The 20002-nt window shown below is 33.7% G+C and overlaps 2 protein-coding genes across 5 annotated transcripts in view; one reads left to right on the plus strand and one right to left on the minus strand.

Annotated features, from left to right (window-relative positions):
- The window catches only part of LOC125678394 (uncharacterized), a 40904-nt gene extending 28887 nt beyond the window's left edge, over positions 1-12017 (minus strand). Inside the window, exons 1-5 of one of the 3 annotated variants that reach the window (XM_056153731.1) lie at positions 11759-12017; positions 11444-11661; positions 9099-9254; positions 8120-8240; positions 1737-4194 (exon numbers count right to left, since the gene is read on the minus strand). In XM_056153731.1, coding sequence (XP_056009706.1) covers positions 1737-4194; positions 8120-8236 — 2575 coding nt within the window. In that variant the 5' untranslated portion in view covers positions 8237-8240; positions 9099-9254; positions 11444-11661; positions 11759-12017. The remainder of the gene's footprint in view (positions 1-1736; positions 4195-8119; positions 8241-9098; positions 9255-11443; positions 11662-11758) is intronic. The other 2 variants (XM_056153730.1, XM_056153732.1) reach the window with 2 other exon arrangements.
- Positions 12018-12187: 170 nt separating this feature from the next.
- Positions 12188-19329, plus strand: LOC125680825 (eukaryotic translation initiation factor 1). 2 transcript variants are annotated; one of them, XM_048920596.2, is made up of 4 exons: positions 12188-12411; positions 14428-14588; positions 16526-16657; positions 19012-19329. In XM_048920596.2, exons 1-4 carry the CDS (start codon positions 12375-12377, stop codon positions 19024-19026), a joined length of 345 nt encoding a protein of 114 aa, XP_048776553.1. In that variant the 5' UTR covers positions 12188-12374; the 3' UTR covers positions 19027-19329. The 2 variants fall into 2 exon arrangements, with proteins under 2 accessions (XP_048776553.1, XP_056009708.1); XM_056153733.1 differs by having other exon boundaries at positions 12241-12411; positions 16526-19329.
- Positions 19330-20002: the final 673 nt, after the last annotated feature.

The following is a 20002-nucleotide window of genomic DNA, read 5'->3' on the forward strand; positions in this document are numbered from 1 at the left end:
TTTACATTTAAAACATTTGGGAAATTGGTTCTTAGAAAAGCTATGATGAACCAAAAAATCTCAATAGCAAATATGTAGAATAATACACATTAACACTTTTCACTAATAGAGATGGGATTTTTTACCCTGTAAATCTTATCGATAAAAATCTTTTAGACACAGGGGAAATAGAACCAAGGACAATATTGATCACATAAGCAATTGCATTTTCCTATACAAAATATAATCCCAATGATGTGGCCATGCCCTGGCCATGGTGAAAACAAACTCAAATTAACATTGCAAGAAAATACTGTGCATATTAAATTGACCAATTGTATCTATGTGGTTCTTGCAAAGAATTATGAAAGAAATTTCCTAATATATTCCCAATTATAAATCAGAATTTTCTCCTACAGTCCCAAAATGGTCATATGAGATAATGATGTGAAAAACTCGTCATCAATTTGAAAAACCATACCCTCGAGGATTTTGAAAAATGATTTTCAAGAATTTTCCTTGAGTATATTCTTAACTGTATGTAAATCTTTGTTTTCCTATTGTTACCTTGCCAAGGGTCAGGGATCACTGTGTGAACAAAACAATCATAGTCCTATGCTTGTATACTAATTTGACATGCTGTGATTCTTGAGGATAGTTATAAAAAAATTTCCAATAAATATTCTTATGTCAATTTCCAACTCTATTGTGATTGCCTGGGTCCTAAGGGTCTTAGTGCAAACTAGTTTCTGCAAACTTGATTCTATACTATTACTATTATGTTTAAACAAAGTTGTTTCTTTGTTATATAAGAAAGCTTTCATTCAAGTTTTGTCTTTTCTGGATCAGTCCATTGTTGCTAGCCACGCTTACGGAGTCTGTGAGTACCCACCCTACTTCAAACTGTGGCTGTATGATCAGCGAAACCCTTGATTTTCATGAATATTTATGAAATGACACAATCATTTATTGACCAATCACAGTCATGGTAACAGATTTCGATATTTTATGGCTGCATACACAGGTAAATGTGTAGCATTTGTTTACAAATAATAACAGACAATAAAAGTTTACAGATCAGTCTAAGTATACTGCTATATATATATCAAATGAAATCCACCTTAATAACAGAGGCTATGCTTGCAAAGTCTGTATCAATAAACTTATTTTGATTGGCTATTATGTCAGTTTTTCCCAATCAGCAATCTTTGGATTATTCCGCTACATGCCACACAATTTTTCATTCAAAAAATTATGGGAGCTTGGTTGATATATGAACATAAATATTCATGAAGTCTTGGGCTTTCTTGATCATTAACTATGGCAATAATGTGTGAATGGAAAAAATATGCATGGTTTTTGACAATGGGTACAGTGGTTCTAAAGCATCCTATCTTTTTTCTTGTTTTTTTGGTTACATTTCCTTCGAAAGGGGAATAACCCTTCATTTAAACAAACTGCTGGAATCCAAATTAACCAAATGATGCAGTGTGTCAAATTAGGTTGAAATTGGTCCTGTAATTATTGAAAAGTACAAAATATGCAAAGCTGACAAACAACAGACAAACTTCAATCAGAATTTTAGCTCAGGTGAGCTATAAGTGTGTTGACGAATAGACACAATGATCACAACATGCACAGGGCTTACACTTTTGATACCCAGTGAACATTTAATACACTTTAGTGCACAAATCTAAATTGATTACAAAAATATAACCAAATTGAATAATTTCACCTGCTGATAATCCAATCATTACCTGTAACTATTGTGGTCTGAGGCGACCCTGTTGGATGGTCAGGGGAATACACCTCCATGTCAGTTGGCATGGGAACAGCTGCAGGAACTCCACCAATGACTGCGGAAACATTCGCTGATGATGAGATGTCCATCTCTGCCTCCGACCACCTGGATTTCTTTTTCTTATCAGACTTATCAGATTGTGTGCCTTCACTTGACTGATTAATGGTAACGCCTTCGACTCTGTGAACTTTAGAAGGTACAGTTTGACTAGAATTACCATTTTCTGTGTCTAGCTTTGGAGATAATACACTTGTTGAATGTAGAGTCTGATGCAACATGCTGGATTGTGTTATGATGGTCTGTTTGTCTTGATTGTCCATGCCTGATAAAGCTAACGGATGTGTACTATCATTATCTTTCTTTATGTCGCTATCAAATCTGATGCTTGGATTATACGAGTCTTTTTCCTTCACTCCCACACTATTTTCACTATTTAGTTGCTTAGTCCTCTCTTCACTTTTCCTGTCATCGTTTTTGTCATCCACAACAATTTGTTCATGTGCATGATCTCTTTGGGGACTTGACGACTCTTTTTGAATGTCTGATATGTCCATCTCCTTTTCAATGCTTTCAGTCTTGTTCCGTCTGACGTCCTTGTCTTTCTCCTCCTGCTTCTGTTTCTCTAGTTCACGCTGTCGACGCCTTTCCTCTCTCTTCGCCTCACGCTCTTTCTGCTCTTGATAACGTAAGTATGAATCTCTCTGTCTTGGTGTCATAGTCTCCAGCAGTAACTCCACCTTATCTTGATCAGATGGCTTATACAATTCTCGGGCACCACTTTTGTATTTAGAAATGTCTTCTGTTTCAGTTTTCTCAGACTTTTGCAGAGCATTCCCTTTTTTGGGTCCAGTTATTCCGTGTTTGACACTGAACTGGACTTTTCCTGCATCCTGTTTTAACTGCTGCAGGAGAAATTTTGAGCCTGGCTTTAAAGTTTTACGTTTTGTTCCATCTGCAACCGCTTCTATCACGTCTGCTGATTCTGTTGTTTCTGTTGCCTTCTTTTTCATCGCAATTTTCTCTAGAAGCATTTGTGCTGTAGTTTTTACGAGAGGTTTACTCTGATTGTCATCTTTCTTTTCAGAATCTTCAGCATCTTTACTCTCAATAATATTGTCTTTAAATACACAAGAGTCACCTTTACTTTCAGAACTACCACTTTCACTAGTTCCTGGTTTAAAATCACTCACTGTATGATGCAGTAATTTACTATCACAGATTTGTTTAGTCTCTGTCTCCAAGAGTTCAGCAGTTGGTGACAGTCCCACTATTGGAGTTGTATCTACCACTAGAGCCTTCTCTCCAGACGGCATTACGCACTCTGACACATTTTTTACTTCTTCAGGTTCAGCAGGCGATAACGCTGGCACATCCATACTAGCTAGAGCTTCCTTCCTGAGTACAGAAACATCCTTATCTAAGTCGACCATGTCCTTTGTAATTTGATTGGATGGTATGTCTGTTGGCATTGTTGAAGGAGGCATGGGTATATCAGATGGTGGCAGTGGAATATCAGATGCTGATGGTTGTGATTGAGGAAACGGTTGAGGAAGAGGAATGGAGGACGGTGGTTCGGAGGGTGGTGGTGGTAAAGGAATGTTTGGTAACTGCTGACTAGGTCCCACCACTAGCTGCTTTTCAGGTTGATTTGCCATGGTTACTGCTTGTGGTTCTACTGGTACTGGTGGAAGAAGCGGATTTTGTTGATTTGGATCGACTGGTTGTGGATATGGAATCGACATCTGCTGGTTTTGGTATCCCCATGCAGATTGATCCCATCCAGAAGTGTCAGTAGGTACGTAACCTGGCCCCTGAGGATTCACCGGAAGTCCCCCGTATTGTGAAGGAGGCCCACCCTGACCATAATATTGTGAATAGTCATAGTTGTAGGATGGGTCATAATGTGCTTGGTATCCTTGATAATATGATCCTTCCATACCAGAATACTGTGATGGTGGGGGTGTGAAGGCTCCACCAGGTCCCGGGGGAGCATGAAATGGTGGACCTCCTCCTTGTTTGTAACCTCTCCTTCCCCTCCACCTTCCCCTGAATGGACCTCTACCATGCCCCCTAATCCCACCCCCGTGTTGTGAAAAATCACCTTCTTCTAATGGGTATGCAAGACCTCCTTCCTCAGGGGGCATTTCCATGTGGGTTTCCTCTGTTGCTTCCTGGGATGTGGACTCCAATGGCACAGACTCCATCTGAATTGGTGGAAATCCCATTGCTCCAGATTCTAAAACATTCATTGGAGGAAATCCCATGGCTCCAGACTCCATAACCTGGATACCTGGATCGGATTCAGAATAGTCTACATAATCCTCTGGTTCATCTTCGAATGCATTTTTCTTTTTCTTTTTCTTCTTCTTCTTTTTGGATTTTGCTTCTGGTGGAACTACAATCTCTGGCAAATTCTGGAATCAAAAAATTTCAATTCATTATATTTATCTATGGATTTTTTTGTTGTAAGAAAATAGTTTCAGTTTCAAACCAGCTAGAGACTCAGTCGTGATACTTTTTACTATGTTATCATTGTAAATTTTTATCCGAGCTGTCATTTCATTTTAATGTTTAAAAACTTTTTTAATGCCGCAAGGAATATAAGGAGCATAGGGGCATTAACTGAAGCTCTTACTTGTAGGAGTAATGACAATACGTACATGTAATAATACATCACTGAATATGACTTATTATCACAATTACCGTACTATTCATTTGACTTGATACACAAACATCTAATTCTCAGCTCTTTATGATACAGCGACTCCTACTGATCATTTGGTTGTTTGATTGACACAGAGTAAGGCAGCTATCAGAATGGTAGACAATGAAACATAACATGAAAAGCATGATCTGTTTGAATGTATCCATAGGAAATAAAGAAAATTACTGAAATAAATACATTTTCTAATATCATGAAAATACTGAATATCTTTAAAATGCCTATTTTGAAGTTAATATTTCCTAGTTAAAATGTACTGAAAAGCTTGACATTTTGAAAATAATATTTCCTAGTTAAAATATACTGAAAAGCTTGACATCAAAGAAATCGGAGATTAAGCAAAAATTTGTTTTGTTGTTGTTTTCAATTTTAGCAAAAATTTGTTTGGTTGTTGTTTTCAATTTTATTACTGATTTTTCTATCTTGACTTTGATCCGGATTCAAGTATTTAAAAATGAATGACAAACTCCATGAAACATACTGTACATTTACATAACTACATGTAACAACAGACATTTATACTGTGTTTGTCCAATCATATGTGCAAATAAATTTCTTTCATACCAGTGTTCTCCAAAGGAAAATGACTAGGATGCATTTCAAAACTTGCATTCATATCTTGTACAGCCCCTTGACAAACTGTCAACTTCAAATACTAATTTGTTTTCTTAGTTTTTTTTTAAAACAAGATTTTATCAAATGAATACGAATTTTTCATGGATTTTGTTCATCAAAGGCTTCTACATGCCAGCCAGAAAATTGAACCTACATAAATTTCTTTCAATGACATATGTTTAGAACTACCTTCAATTTTACCAGTAATCAAGTGAATACATTATCAAATTCATTTCAAATTCCTTCCCACCTAAAGGAGAGCTTTCTATTGAGAACTATTGTAATACACATATGTCCTAGATTAGAGAAGTAACATCCAAATAAATTACCAACTCTGTTTCTAGATTTTCAGAATTTCGCAGAATGCGTGATCATGACACACCATACGAATTTCCCTTCGAAATATACAGGTAAATGCGTAGAAATGATGCATCTTGATAAACAACACAATATTGGCCTGTTTACTATATATACAGGTTTTTAAATATCAAGGTTTAGTCTCAGCTTTTGTCTTACTTTTGATACCTTTCTAAACATTTATAACTATGCACTTTCAATAAAATTTAATTTTTATTAAAATTCAATTGTCTAAATATCTAAATACACAACTTTAGATTTTCAATTGTCATATCATAAATAAAGTGGTCCTAAAGTCATGGCCAAGTAAATAATCAGATTTATCACACAAAAGTATTATTTCAGGGTTCCTAATGCGAGTTCGGAAAATCGATATGAACTTGTAGCACAGGTTAATAATTATGTAAATCATGTAGGTCAATTACATGTATTTATGTGACACATAAATAAAAACTTTGAAGTTGGCAACTGTGTCAAAATTGATAGCAAAGGGCATGCAATTGTAATCAAAGTTGTTCCAAAAGAAGTTTGTGTTTTTTACTAAGTTAAAATAAGCGGCATTGAAACATTTCAAAACAGAAATTTCAAGAGACTGCAGGCTAAGTTTAATTCCCCAAACCGTGACAAAGCAAATTACGTCAAACAATAACGTGAAAAATGTAAAATTGTGCATGCTGACATAGATAGATACAAAATTGTCAACTTTCTACAAACGTTATTCAAGTCTATCATAATTATTCCTGTTTCATTTGTTGTTGTAAAATAATTACATCACTTGATATTAAGATTTTTAAGATTAAAATTTCAATTTAGCTATCACGTTGACGTATAATTTATCTTTAGATCTTATTTCTTGCGCTCGAGGACATTTTTGAGACAGTGCATTGAGGCTAGGCTGACCTCGAAATGAAAACAATCACATGAAATGGAAAGTAACTTAAAAATGCGTTTATTGAGAGTTGTGTGATATATAGAATTTTACACTCATGCTTATGGCATATAAAACTTATGAAATTCGTTGCCAGGTTTAAATATTTCCCTTGCCAAGGCTCGGGAAATATAAAATTTAAAAAAAAACCAGACAACTCATTTCATGTGCATATGCCATAAGCACTCATTCAAGATCCTCTATACATAGTACATGTGTACTGGGTAGTCTTTCAAATATAGGACTCTGTAATATTCATACTTGTACCACATCATCATCTGGAATCAATGACAGTAATCTGTACTGCATTTTAAAAGTTTTGACCTTAACCTTTTAATTCATGCATGAAGTTCTGTATCCTGCAGAGTTCAAAAGATTCCAAAAACAATATCCTAACATCTTGGGGGTTTAAAAATGAATGTCATTGAAGTTATTTACACAAAAGGTCCAGAAAAACAGTGATTAGTTACAGCGTTGCCTAAGACATTTGAATTAAAAGTGCATTAAATTTCATGCACCGAATTCTTACAATATAAGTTACTTACTAAGTAACACTTTAATATGTGTTAACCCCATGTCAACTTATTCTAGCTGAATTTTGTGTTGAACTACCTGGATCAGTGGTTATGTCCCTGGACGAGAGATCACCAGTTCAAATCCAGTAGGAATTTTTGTTTGACTTAACGATAATTTCATACATTTAGATAACCATTATTTAAGTGTATTCTTCTCCAATACATCACAATCATACTGATATCTATTTTAAAAAGAACCTTTCCTTCAGAATGAAGATAATTTTAACTGGGTGTGGTCAGCAACTTCAATAAATCTGCCAAATCAATCTGAACACATCCTTGTACAGACAATATTTTTTTCATTAAACTTGACTGATAGCCAATTAGAAAGCCTGCTGGTTTTATCTACTAGGCCCCATTACTATGTAGGTAACTGCTCCTTGTCTTCTGTGGGTAAGCATGTACAGTACAGCAAGATTTGTAGCTACATAAAATATCTCATGATGCGTAACATATTTTTGTTATTCAGAACATTAAGACAAGTATGCGTGTTAAGCACAAACGTTCTTGGATTACATGCATTAATGCACTGAATTTGCAGAAAAATTTCAACACATAATAATGTGTCTGAATCAAGTTTATGAAAGTATATGACAAGTTTTATGAAACACCTATTACTAGCAAATCAGAAGAGAATCTATCAATGGTGGTTGTATCTCTTGAGATCCCCATGTCTCTCAAAATGTCCGCAACTCTAAGTGGGGCTTTAATGTAAAACTAGGTCACAAAATAAACACTGCAGAGCAGAGCTCAGGCATGTTCAGAAAGTACACAAGTTATTTATAGATAGAATAGGAATTACAAAATGTATCATGTCTATAGTGAATTGTTTAAACCCTTATTTTCAAAATCTATTTAAAATAAGATTTATTAAAATCATAATTAACCAAGCAATTATTTTGTTTTGGCAAACAGTTTTTAAGAGTATGTCCCTTTGCATGATTTAAAACTGGTTTTACACACTGCAGTAAGTTGGCTCAATCTCAATTTAGCAAAACAAACATGTAAATTCTGTAAAACAAACACAGAATGTGATAAAAACTAAAATCACAAAAATTTCATTGTAGCGACATTCATTTTATTCCATGGTATGTGGACATTATATGTTTATTTTGATATTCACGGTTACTGCAGTTTCTAACCTGTGCATTTCCACTTGCTTCCTCACACAATTTCTGAAGGCGTTTCTGAATTCCTGTTATCTCCGGAACTATGGGGGCTGGATATGAACATTCCCTGGAAGTTTCTTTGTTTTCCATGATTCTAAAACATATTTTTTTTTAAATTCTAAAATATAGTTTATCCTTTTTAAGAGCATAATAAACGTTTTCTACTAGTAAAGATTAAATTCATCCTTCACAACACACCAAAAGAGGGGAAAAAAAGATTTAGCTTTTAATATTAAACTTAAACTAATAGAAGAACTTATTCAACCAAAATTTCTTTTTCTTTTCCCCGTATTCTAATAAACAAAAAATCTTCAAAACTGCAGCCATATTCAAAACCTAAAGGCAACCATCTTGAGCTGTGATTTTTTATAAAATTCAACCTGTGTTGATGGTCAAGCTGATAATATTTGTCAGTCCAGTGGTTAAGTTATTCATGGAGACATAAATTAATTTCATTAACTGTTTACCCAGAGAAAAAAAAAAAAAGCATGGGTTTAACAGTTGTCTGCATTTAATTTAGTGTCTCCACAGACTGGGTGATGTTCCACATCCCAAAAAAAATCATGGTAATGAATCAGATGGTCCAGGGGAGCTGATTTTCAGCTAGCTGGTAAAATTTCTGGGTTTGAATATATGGCAATACTTGTAGTTTTGTTTCCAAACAAACAAGGAAAAATCATTAAACAAGCATGAAAAACATCAAACATTTCAGACATTTATGAAAAATAAACATATCAAAATTCATATCTGGTTACTGAAAGCATATTTTGTATCATTAAGTATTCTAGTCACTGTCAAACAACAAAGATCTGTGACAATGTACCAACCCAAGGAAATAGGTCTGCCATATTGATTTCTCGTATTATGAACAAGCTGTCACCATGGATACAAATGTTTTGTGCAATGTTAAAATGAGTCTCTTGATAAGGTAATAATCTTAATATCTATATACCCTATGCTTCTCTTTTCCTCCTTCTAGTGGACTAGAGTGCATCAAAAGTAATAGCAGTCCACTGGTCAAAATTGGATCAGGCTAGTAAAAGCTGGTAAGCACTAGTCACTACCCCGACTGGTGTAAGCCATTCACATTTAGTTTCCCCATATAAATCTAATTCAGAAATGGATGTGAGAGAAGTGAACATGCTAGCCAAGTTGAAATAGACAAAAAAAATTTACGAATAAACTAACTAGAAACATCAGATTTGGACTATTTTCCAATACTAGGCCAAGTCTGATTGGGATAGTGCCAAAAAATAATTTAGGCATACAGTTAGATACCGAACTGCATCCAATCCTTAAACTCATCGCCTTAAGTATGAATTTGGTAATTAGATCTGCTGCTTTTTGCAGACAATTTTGTATACTGTACACACATACAATTTGTGTTAAAAAAAAGAAGCATTATATGTCAGCAGCCTACAAATAAACATGTGTACATATTTTTTTTTAATCTTTGTAAAAGATCATTTTTTATACATGAAGTTTATACATAGATGTATTCAGATTTCATTGTAGTTCAAAAAATGTATGTGGCATAATGTCTAAAGTATTTTTTCATCAATGAAAAAAAAGGACAGAAAATACAGTTAAAAAAAGTGCGAAATGAAGTCACACACGTCATACCAGTATTTTCATATGGCAAAATTTAGAATTTATGATCATATGAAATAACATATAATGATCTTTGATTTTTAAAAATCACATTAATTTTCATATTGTTTGCAAAAAACAATAACACCAATATTATGCAAATTCAAGTCATCACAAATTTATGAAATAAATAAATATTTCTATTTTTTGGGTCACAAACATTAATACTTGGATAGAAAATGCATTTAAACTTTCATCTATTTATTGACACTGCCAAAATTAATATATTTCAAGAGACTATAAAAAGAAAAGAGCTCAAACTGAAAATAATGTTTTGCAATTTCCCATGTCTGCTTTCATGCCATTGTTCATGCACTTGTGTGGTAATTAGAGCAAATCAAGACATGCCTGTATCATGCATGGCTACTTCAGACACGTCATAAATTTAGGCTTCTTTTAACATGAAACTAGCAGCTTGGAGTTCAAATCTTTTCAAATAAAATAAACATGCAATGAAAAAAAGGTGGGTTTTTTCTCATGGCCATGACCTAGTTTTAAAGTGAAACTTCTTTGAGCATTATTTCAACACAAAACATGCAAATTTCTTTTTTTTTAAAATTAATATAGTTGTTACTCCTAACAGATAGGATGTAGTCTCCAATGACAAGCCTGTAGATGAGGAATGTTTTCAGCTGTAGAGTTAATGAACTTCTGCCCTTGTTATCAGTTCACATGAATGCTGTGAAAAACTATATTCATTAAATGTAATCAAGATCATGTTAGAAAATCAAAACCCTAATAAAAATAATTCATGGAGCACAATTCAGGTACCATGGTTACATTACATATTGATCTATCAATAATCAAACCTGTTAAATCATTCCGTAATGCATAAAGTATTTCTTTTTCAACAAAATTATATATATTTGGTATTGAAGTATTTCTTTTTCAACAAAATTATATATATTTGGTATTGAAAATTCAGCAACTAATTTTTTTTTACACAAAAAAAAAATCAACAACAAAATAAAACCCCACAAAAATTATCACTCTATGTTATTTCTTTATAATAATTACTTTCATAATTCAGTTTGAATTTATATATATATATATACATGATAATTATTTGTACTGTAATTACATGTTATAATATTCATTACAATCTGATTATTATTCATTGTCACTAAATGATAAAATACTTTCTCTTATACTAAAGTCTAATCTAAAGATATGAATGACATGCAAACCTTTTTTTTTTTTTTTTTTTTGCTGGGTTGTGTTTGTTGCAGTGTGGTGGTATTATACATCATCATGTGTATATTAATAGTGTTATTCTGTTCAGTCATGCTGATGATTTTCTCCTTCTTTTTTAACAAACACTATCACTCGTTAATCTATAAACTTCATTTCCATTGAAGAATTTTATGCACAGATTAGAGATTGTAAACAAAATAAGTGAAAGTTATTTTGTTCTAGCTAAAACTTTTGACATTCCAGAAGTATATCAATTTATCAGTCTGATATTGCCTTCAACATCAGTAGAAAATGTGACAGATCCCATAATTCATAATGAACAGCATATCAATGTTCAGTCAATAGGCCCTAGTTAAACAAATCAAATATTTCTGCACATAACCCAAAAGGTCCATGTCTGTGGTGACAGTGTGTAAATTTCCTGCAACATCTACATATCATCTAAACACTTACAATTTCTGATAACTTGTAACACAGTTACTATCTTCAAGCTTTAATCTTCATCATCAGCAATGCCTAAAAGTTGATACGCGTCCATTTGAGGCGGTGTTCTCGTTCGGCGTTCTAAAATGGCTGGCCAAGACGCATGGATGTACAGATGTTGATCGGGTTTTATACTTAAGTACACCGATAATCAGTGTTCTGTCACGCCTTCAAGCTTCATCTCAGTCCTACAAAAGTATATTTCAAAAGTATAACACAAAGCATAATTTATCGATTTAACTTTTTCTTAGTTTTCTTAATCTATATACAATCCACAATACATACCCATCGAACATGTTTTCCTACAACATTGCATAGCACAGTGGGGCAACAAAGAGGTTAAAGAAAACTTTCCAGTAAGATTGCATGGTGCGTCTGATATCAAACTAAAACGTAGAATTATGATGCAGTTCTTATAGTGATCACTTTCGCCTTATAAAGATGAAGAACGAAAGTATTGAGGGACAGAGGCTCAAAGAGTTAGTCACTTTGTTTTTCACCCTTTCTTCGCCTCCCGTTGAGAAAGGGTCATATATTCACATCCGGGTCAATAGAAAAAAATAAAATTTTATTTATTTATATACCACGTATTTAAAAAATGTCAACGCAATTTTAAAACTAAACTCTGAAATATATCGTTTTGATATTTAAAAAAAAAGAAGAGTAGATCTGAAATCTTTTAGACTCGGATTACCTCGGCTGTCTATATGTTATATGTAGGGTACCGAAAACTGCCGAAGTTTGCCGAATGAACGAACACTGAATATGTGACGTCATCTATATTTCTAAGCGGAAGTTGAAAAGATCAACGCTATCTATCAAATAGAATCTGTTGTCATCCTGCTGCAAATAAGATTCTTTTTTAAATATTTACCCAATTTGTGAACACAAAAACGTTTTTATGACCACTATCGACAAATCGTTTGGTGCTTCTTTTGGTAAGTTAGGATTATTTCGGTTCCGATTATTTCTTTGTTATTGAGAGACTACTAGTACTAGGCTAATATCATATCAGCTGTTTTAGACAAACTGCGCAATATATATGTTGTTAAATTTATATTAAAACATTTAATACAAATATTCATTCAAGAAATTTATATCACCACCAGGTGAAAATATCTAATATGAGTGAATTCACTATCCAACTTAGTAGATATTTGAGTGTACTATATAGGCTATATTGATCATATATAGGGGCCTATACTATCAGCTAGGCTAGTGTTTTGTGTGAAAAGTATAATGAGAGATATTGAGTATCAGGATTAAGGATACATGTTGACGTTTACTTTTACCATACATTCGAGTTTTAAGTGAAAAGGTGAAAATAACAAACAAACAGTCACCAATTCTCGTAAATGATTTACTGTAAAGGGGCATGGACATGATTTGAACTAAAAAATTTAAAAGTTAATTCTGAAGACAAACAGTTTCTAGTGTTTGTCACATCTCTATTTTGTTTTAAACATATTTTGTATTAAGCAATCTTTATGTAAACAAAAACATGACACAAGCATTGTTTACATAATTTAACAAAGAATTGTGAGTGCTATAACTCAACAACTGACTTTCAATTTTTTTTGCAGACCATTAGAAATATCTTAGTTTAGTATTGTAAAGATTAAAGATATTGAAAATAAAATTTGAATCAGTTCAAGTCATGTCCAAGCTCCTATTTCAAGGTGAGGCAAGTGAATTTTGTGGTAGGGCAAGTGAAATTAGATTGATTGATTGTATCTTGCTCTACGTCTTGCTTGAGAATTTTTCACTCAAGTGAAATCTATTTGTTCTTATAAGTTATAAGTTCTTACGTTACTATCATCATTCATTCCGTTACTGTCATCCTTGCTGTTTTTTCAACAACGAATTTTCTGTTCATATGAGCCGTATAAAAGATAGAATAACACCTGATCGTAACTGTTGCTAGTGTGTGATATTTCTTACCTACATATCATTCACAAATAAACAATACAAATAGATATAATAAGTAAACGTGGTCTTTCCGGAATTTCCTTCCACCATCTTGGGATGATATTAACGATCGTAACTATCATCAGTGTCCTTTTGAACATATGATTTGTGTGCCCTCTCTAGATCCTAGATTTAACACTAAATATGAAATTGTTTAGTTCCTCTTTAACAGCAATACTTTTATCAAAGGAAGATATTGATAATCAATTTTTGTATGAGCTATTTTATTCTCAAATGGATCAACTCTGACTTTTATCACGCGTTGAATGTAATTTGTATGGCATGTCACTTCCGGATTACAATAACAACTAAGTAAACAAGCATGGAATACTTCAAATGCTATCAAATTACTGTATTAAAATGCTATTTTTCAAAGAAAGTAATCACTACAACCATTTATAGGAAAATACATTTGATTTAGATTAAATTATGCGAGTTGACGAGGAAAATATATCTAGGGAATATCATGAGGATATCGATAAAACATCACACCTTCCTTCCATCTAATTTACACCCAGGTACTAAGCACCATTAGTGACTTGGATCATCATCGTGGGACTGCGCATAGCTCTTTACAGACCGTCTGCTAGCGAAACACCAGTTGTTACTTGTATCGATGTCAACTTTGTCCTACATTTGCTGACTATCACGTGACCGCAGTATATAAACGTCAAGTCTAATTGGTCATTCCAGCACATTCCGAAAGTTGCATTATGCATGACGTCTGGTAATCATCCTTTAGGCAACATATGAATGCAGCAATAAGCATTTGTACCCACCATGTGTGTATGAAAACTAATTTTAAGTCTCGCCGTATGGAAGAGGTCAACAAAGGAAACCAAAATCAGAAATTGTGTATTAAGTTACTTTAATGTCAAAATATTGGGAAATGTAAAATCAGTTATAAGGTGGGACATGCAAATTTGCTAGGCCAACCTCTGGCTGGAATTTTTTTTGTATTGTCCTAAATTTAATATTTATTGCAGATCCATTCAAGGAAGCATCAACAGATGATTCAAATGCGGGTGTACAAGAAAGTTTAATACACATTAGAATCCAGCAAAGAAATGGGAGAAAGACGTTAACTACAGTACAAGGAATCTCGACAGACTATGACCTGAAAAAAATTGTCAAGGCTTGTAAAAAGGTAAGTGTGTAGATTTGTGCACATTTTCACGAGGACTATACCCTTCATAGGCCCAGTTGTGGAATATTCCTGACAGCTATCAAGTGCAGCTGTTTGTGTTTTTCCTACCACATTGGAACAAGAAAACATTGACGCAAGCGTCAAATAGGCTACAAAAAACTATCACTTGTAAAATACAGGTTCTGCTAATCTTATCAATGGTCATGACTATTCCTTTGTCTGGAAGAAAGAGCTGACAAAACAAAATGAGATGTGACCAACACTAGAAACTGGTTAATTGTGTTCAGAATTTTAACTTGTCATGTGAAAAATCTTTTAAGCAATACAAGCTGTAACTGATGGCAAATAAATGAAAAATAAAAGGGACAAATATTCAACATATTTGTGATTAAATATATATAACTTCATAGAAGCAGCGTGAATCTGAAGCAATAAATCCATCAAATTAGCAGAAAATGTTGATTCATGAATCATTGTCATCCTGTCAGTAATTCCTGCTCGTAATCTCTGATGTGCATTAATCTCGGAGGTCACAAGTTCGCAAAAAAGCAAAAGAGGGGCACTGTCAGAGCACACATCAGATTTGTAAACAATTTAACATGCCTATTTTATAGAAAATTCACTATCTAAATTTCATTTGAGTGGCACATTTGCATAATTGTTACTTTCTCACACTTGAGTACTTCTTGTCATTCATGAGACAATGTAATATTTTAAAACAAACGGCACATGTAGTTACTCACGTCAGTTTCCGTCTCAGCAACCCGATTATATTTGGCAATCATCGTTCCCATGTCCTTGTATACAACGTAATGGCGGTTTATTCGAAACGCTCATTGTAGGTATGCTCTCAAACAATATCCCCTAGTTTATTTTGCTGAATTTTTCTTCAGATCTTGGTGATTGTATTGGTTTTACCAAAAAGTATTGTTTAGTGCATAATTGGATAGTTGAAAAAATACTATCAGTTGCGGCTTGTATTGCTTTTTAAAAATGAAACTTTTACTAGTATTTTTAACCTATGTAAACAAACACATGGCATGAGCCTTGTTTACATAACAAAGAATTGTGAGCTCTATCTCCCATGTACCTTGACAACTGACATTCAAACTTTTGCTGACCATTAGAAATACCTTATTGAAGCATTCTAAACATTAAAAATGAAAAGAATATGATTTGAAAATTTTCATCTCAAATTGTGTCCATGCCCTTTTAATAGCATAAACTTCTTATTTTTCTTTATTTGATTGCCTAGGTAAATTAATTCAGTACTCATTTCTGCCTTGTAATTTGAATGCCAATTGTAATAAACACACCACATTTTAGATGGAGACAGCTTTGAATGTACATTGACCTAGTTCCCACTCTGTTGTGGCTTGGGGTAATCAGGCTCATTGTTATGGATTCTGTATACAAAATTATCACAACATACACCTTAAATATCCATTTAACATTACTTCTTATTACTGATATTTAATTTGAACGTTAGTCAGATGAAACAGAATTTCCTTTTACATAAAAAATAACGGACCACCTTTTGGAGGCCTCTAATGGTACCAATAACTATTTCATGGGGGGAAATGGCATCAAAATAGAATAGATTTGGATTTTTTTTTTCATGTAGACAAATGGCATTTGTTTTACAAAGAATAGACAAGTATTCATTGTTTACAATTTTACAAATGAGCACCATTTTATTGACCTACTTTCTTTTTAAGAAAAATTGTAAAATAAGTTGTATGTAACTCGTACATCGTTTCATACAAAGCAAATTACAAGCTGATATGGCAGGTTGTCACTGGGCATTATTTAGCATCAGTATTGGGGAAAATCGACATTGTTTGGCTTTATAATGGAGAGAGAGACGCTGAAGTTCCAGCAATGAACAGAGACTGTCATTTCAATTTCTGTGATTCATTCAATTTACAATATTTTAGGAATTTGCATGTAATGGTACTGTTGTGGAGCACCCAGAATATGGGGAGGTTATCCAGCTGCAGGGTGATCAAAGAAATCATATTAAAGACTTCCTGAGAAACATAGGAATTGCAAGAGAGGAGCAGTTAAAGGTAATGTATTTACGTCAGTCCTGTAGGGGCAGGCTGGTAATCAAGTAACACATAACTATCTAAAAATGTTATGTGTGTAGGACAAATCGGCATCAAAAAGTGGTGGAAGAATTTTGTGTTTCTGTTACAGGGAGAGCTAAGATTTTTGCCCCCTTGCTTCTGGGGAGGCAGAGCAACACTCGCAGAGTTCTAGTCCTTGAAATCTTTTGGTCCTGTCGGCAAGTCCGATTGATTCAGTTCTGTGTCAGTCCAAATGACCAGTAGTTGTCGACAGAACAACTATCATAAATCTGACTAAATCTCGTTCCAATTCTCTAAGACCCATAAACTCGTAATCTGTTAAATGCTTTTCTATAGGTTATCTGTAACGCAAAGGCCAAACAATAATCGATAAACAACATGTGGCCTATAGGTATCGGGCCGTTGTTTATTGTCATAATTTATGACTATATAACATTTATATGGGGAAATCCATTAAAATCGCCCGCCTCATTAGAATTATTTCTGCTGGAAAATTTTTATTGACAACATTTTTTTAGAGTTTTTTTTTTTTTTTTGTTGTTGTTTTTTTGTTCCATCGGTAAAGAAGTTCGTAATTTTGATCATCAATGAATTACTCGTCTTTTTTAAATATCGGGTTTGACATCCACTTTAATTAGTCGAATCAGTAAAACACTTTTTTCTACGAATTATTTAGAAGATCGTCGTTAACAAGCAGTTGCCGCCAAAATGTCCTCAGCACGATGTGTAAAACATCCAGCTAAGGAGCCAAATATTGCTTTGTGTGTTTCTATACACATATGATGTGAAAGTCGGCAATATGAGTTACGGTTTTAGTCTTCAAAATACTTGGAAGGAGATCGCAAGCGAATTGAAAGAAACTCCGATATGTCAGATGTTATGGGCAGTATCAGCCAAAGTTACAAAGATCTGATGTGCTTGAAGTCGAATTGCACAGTGCACATGGAGTTTGCATACTATGCTGATGCAGCAGTGAGCTAAAGGCATAAGAAAAGATTTATGCTTTTACTGTGCATCAGCTGATGCTGGTTTTAAAGGACCAAAATTTATACAGAAATTCTGTAGGGCTCTCGCAGTCCGTGCTGATTGTCTTGTCAAAGGGTTAAAGATTTTCGAAAAGCAATCCTCTGAAATAGACTGATGAAATTGTTAGGAACTGTAATCTTTTTCACCCTTTTTTTTTATGGCTTGATTGTTTCAGAATTAAAAGGAAAAAAATATCTGTTGGGGAAAATAAATCTGTTTACTGTTTTATATTGTGACTTATTATAAACAAAAGACCAGAAGAGCTGAAATTTACATGAAAGGTTCCTGACATAGTGCAGATTCAAGTTTGACAAAATCCCTACCCCTGGGGGTAGTTTGGGGCAACAATAGGGGATCAAAGTTTTACATACAAATATATAGGGAAAATCTTTTTAAAATCTTCTCGTTAAGAACCACTGTGCCAGGAAAGTATAAATTTACATGAAAGCTTCCTGACATAGTTCAAATTTAAATTTGTTAAAATCATGACCCCTGGGGGTAGGGTAGGGCCATAATAGGGGATCAAAGTTTTACATACAAATATATAGGGAAAATCATTAAAAATCTACTTTTAAAGAATCTCTAAGCCAGAAATCAAGAACTATTGGGCCAAAGAAATTTACATAGTGCAGATTCAAGTTTGTAAATATCATGGTCCCTTGGTGTAGGTTGGGGCCACAATAGGGATCAAAGTTTTACATGCGAATATATCGGGGGGAAATCTTAAAATTTGGGCCAAGATGACTTAGGTTAGCGATGTGACCCATGGGCCACTTGGTTGGGGGGTGTCTTTTATTTGAAAAATATTTCCTTTGTAAATAAGTAATTTTTACAAATTACACAAATTTTCCCTATCGGGGAATTCTAATTCATTTTGATTGGATAGTTTCTGGTGTTGTACCTATAAAATTTGTCGCCAGTGTAAAACTTAGCCAGGTATAAAGATGAAGTCAGATACCCAAAAAGTCATTTGTCATTTTTAAGGTATATGTGCATTATTAGTAATAAAAAAAAAATTATGTTGAAAACCAGACCCAAATACTGTCGGTATGATAAACTATGAAAAATTATACAATTTGACAATTTTGCCAAATTATATATACATGTATTAAAGGAAAACTGGTCTACTCAATGTAAGGAGAAAACAGTTCAACCGTTGCATTTGGTTCAATATGTATGAATTCAAACCAACATTGCACATTGAAACCAGACGTACTGTGTATTTAGCAGCTCTTGTAAAACTACATTATCTTGATTTTATTTTAAAATATTCGATATTATAATAGTGTTTGACTTTTTTCTTTCAGGTTCATGGTTTCTAAGTTGTTTCCAGTTAACCTCCTTTGAATGTATTTCATCTGTCATGATTTCCTGGACTTCATCTCGTTACTCAAAAGTACAAATTGAAGAACAGCAGTGTGTGAAAGTTTTTAGATACCTACACGATGTTCATATTTGTGAAAGTTTTGTAGACATGTGTAAAAAGATTATTTATTTAGGATATGCAACTTAACAAATCTGGTTGTACAATTGCTGTACTATGTATGGTTGAATTTTCATCACTGATTTGTGTTTACATTTACATGTAAATATTACTATTTCATGAATAAACTTTTAGAAATGATGAATGTCAGTTTTCATTTCAGTCAGATGAAAATGAAGTTCTGTAGGTCACATGGTATGAAGGTATTTGCCTTTACTTGAAAATCTGTCTTTTTTCAAAGCCCTTTCAGAATGATGGACCAATATTAAAGTCTGAAGATGATTATTTCTTAAAAGTAGAAATATTCTTCAGTAAAACATAAGTTCTTGTAAACCCAACTAAACAACCACCATTATGCTTTCAGTTTGTCATATGCCTGTCTTTAGATGGAATGCATTGTGGTACAGCAAAGTTAGTACATACATCCATCCATTCTGTTTTTAGCTCTTCTGAGCCGAAGGTTCAAAGAGCTAATCATATGTCTGGCGTGTGGTGTGCGTCAACTTTTTGGGAAAAGGGCTATATCTCAAGAAACCCTTGGCCAATTTTTGTCACGGTATCCTTGGCCCAAGGGCTTTCATTTGTTCTAAAACTAGGGTTGTGACCCTTTAACAAGGGGATGTAATTAGGAAAATGCAAACAAAAGTAGTGGTTGCTAAAAAATCTTCTCAAGAACCAATGGGCAAATTATCACCAAACTTATGCATAAGGATGAGGATAGGTTGTAGATAAAAATTGTTCAAGGCATCATCCTGGGGCAAAGGGTGTTGTCTCGAGGTCACTTCAAAGTTGACCTTAAATTTCGTTTCGTTAAA

This window comes from Ostrea edulis, chromosome 2 (assembly GCF_947568905.1).
Source record: "Ostrea edulis chromosome 2, xbOstEdul1.1, whole genome shotgun sequence".
NCBI classification, from domain to species: Eukaryota; Metazoa; Mollusca; class Bivalvia; order Ostreida; family Ostreidae; genus Ostrea; species Ostrea edulis.

What these genes read in the sequence shown, in the direction of transcription:
- LOC125680825 (XM_056153733.1), top strand. Translation starts at nt 12,375, where the DNA reads ATGACCACTATCGACAAATCGTTTGGTGCTTCTTTTG. An exon ending in ATCGTTTGGTGCTTCTTTTG is followed by an intron (nt 12,412 to 14,427) that starts GTAAGTTAGGAT and finishes TATTTATTGCAG; the next exon opens with ATCCATTCAAGGAAGCATCA. An exon ending in TTGTCAAGGCTTGTAAAAAG is followed by an intron (nt 14,589 to 16,525) that starts GTAAGTGTGTAG and finishes ACAATATTTTAG; the next exon opens with GAATTTGCATGTAATGGTAC.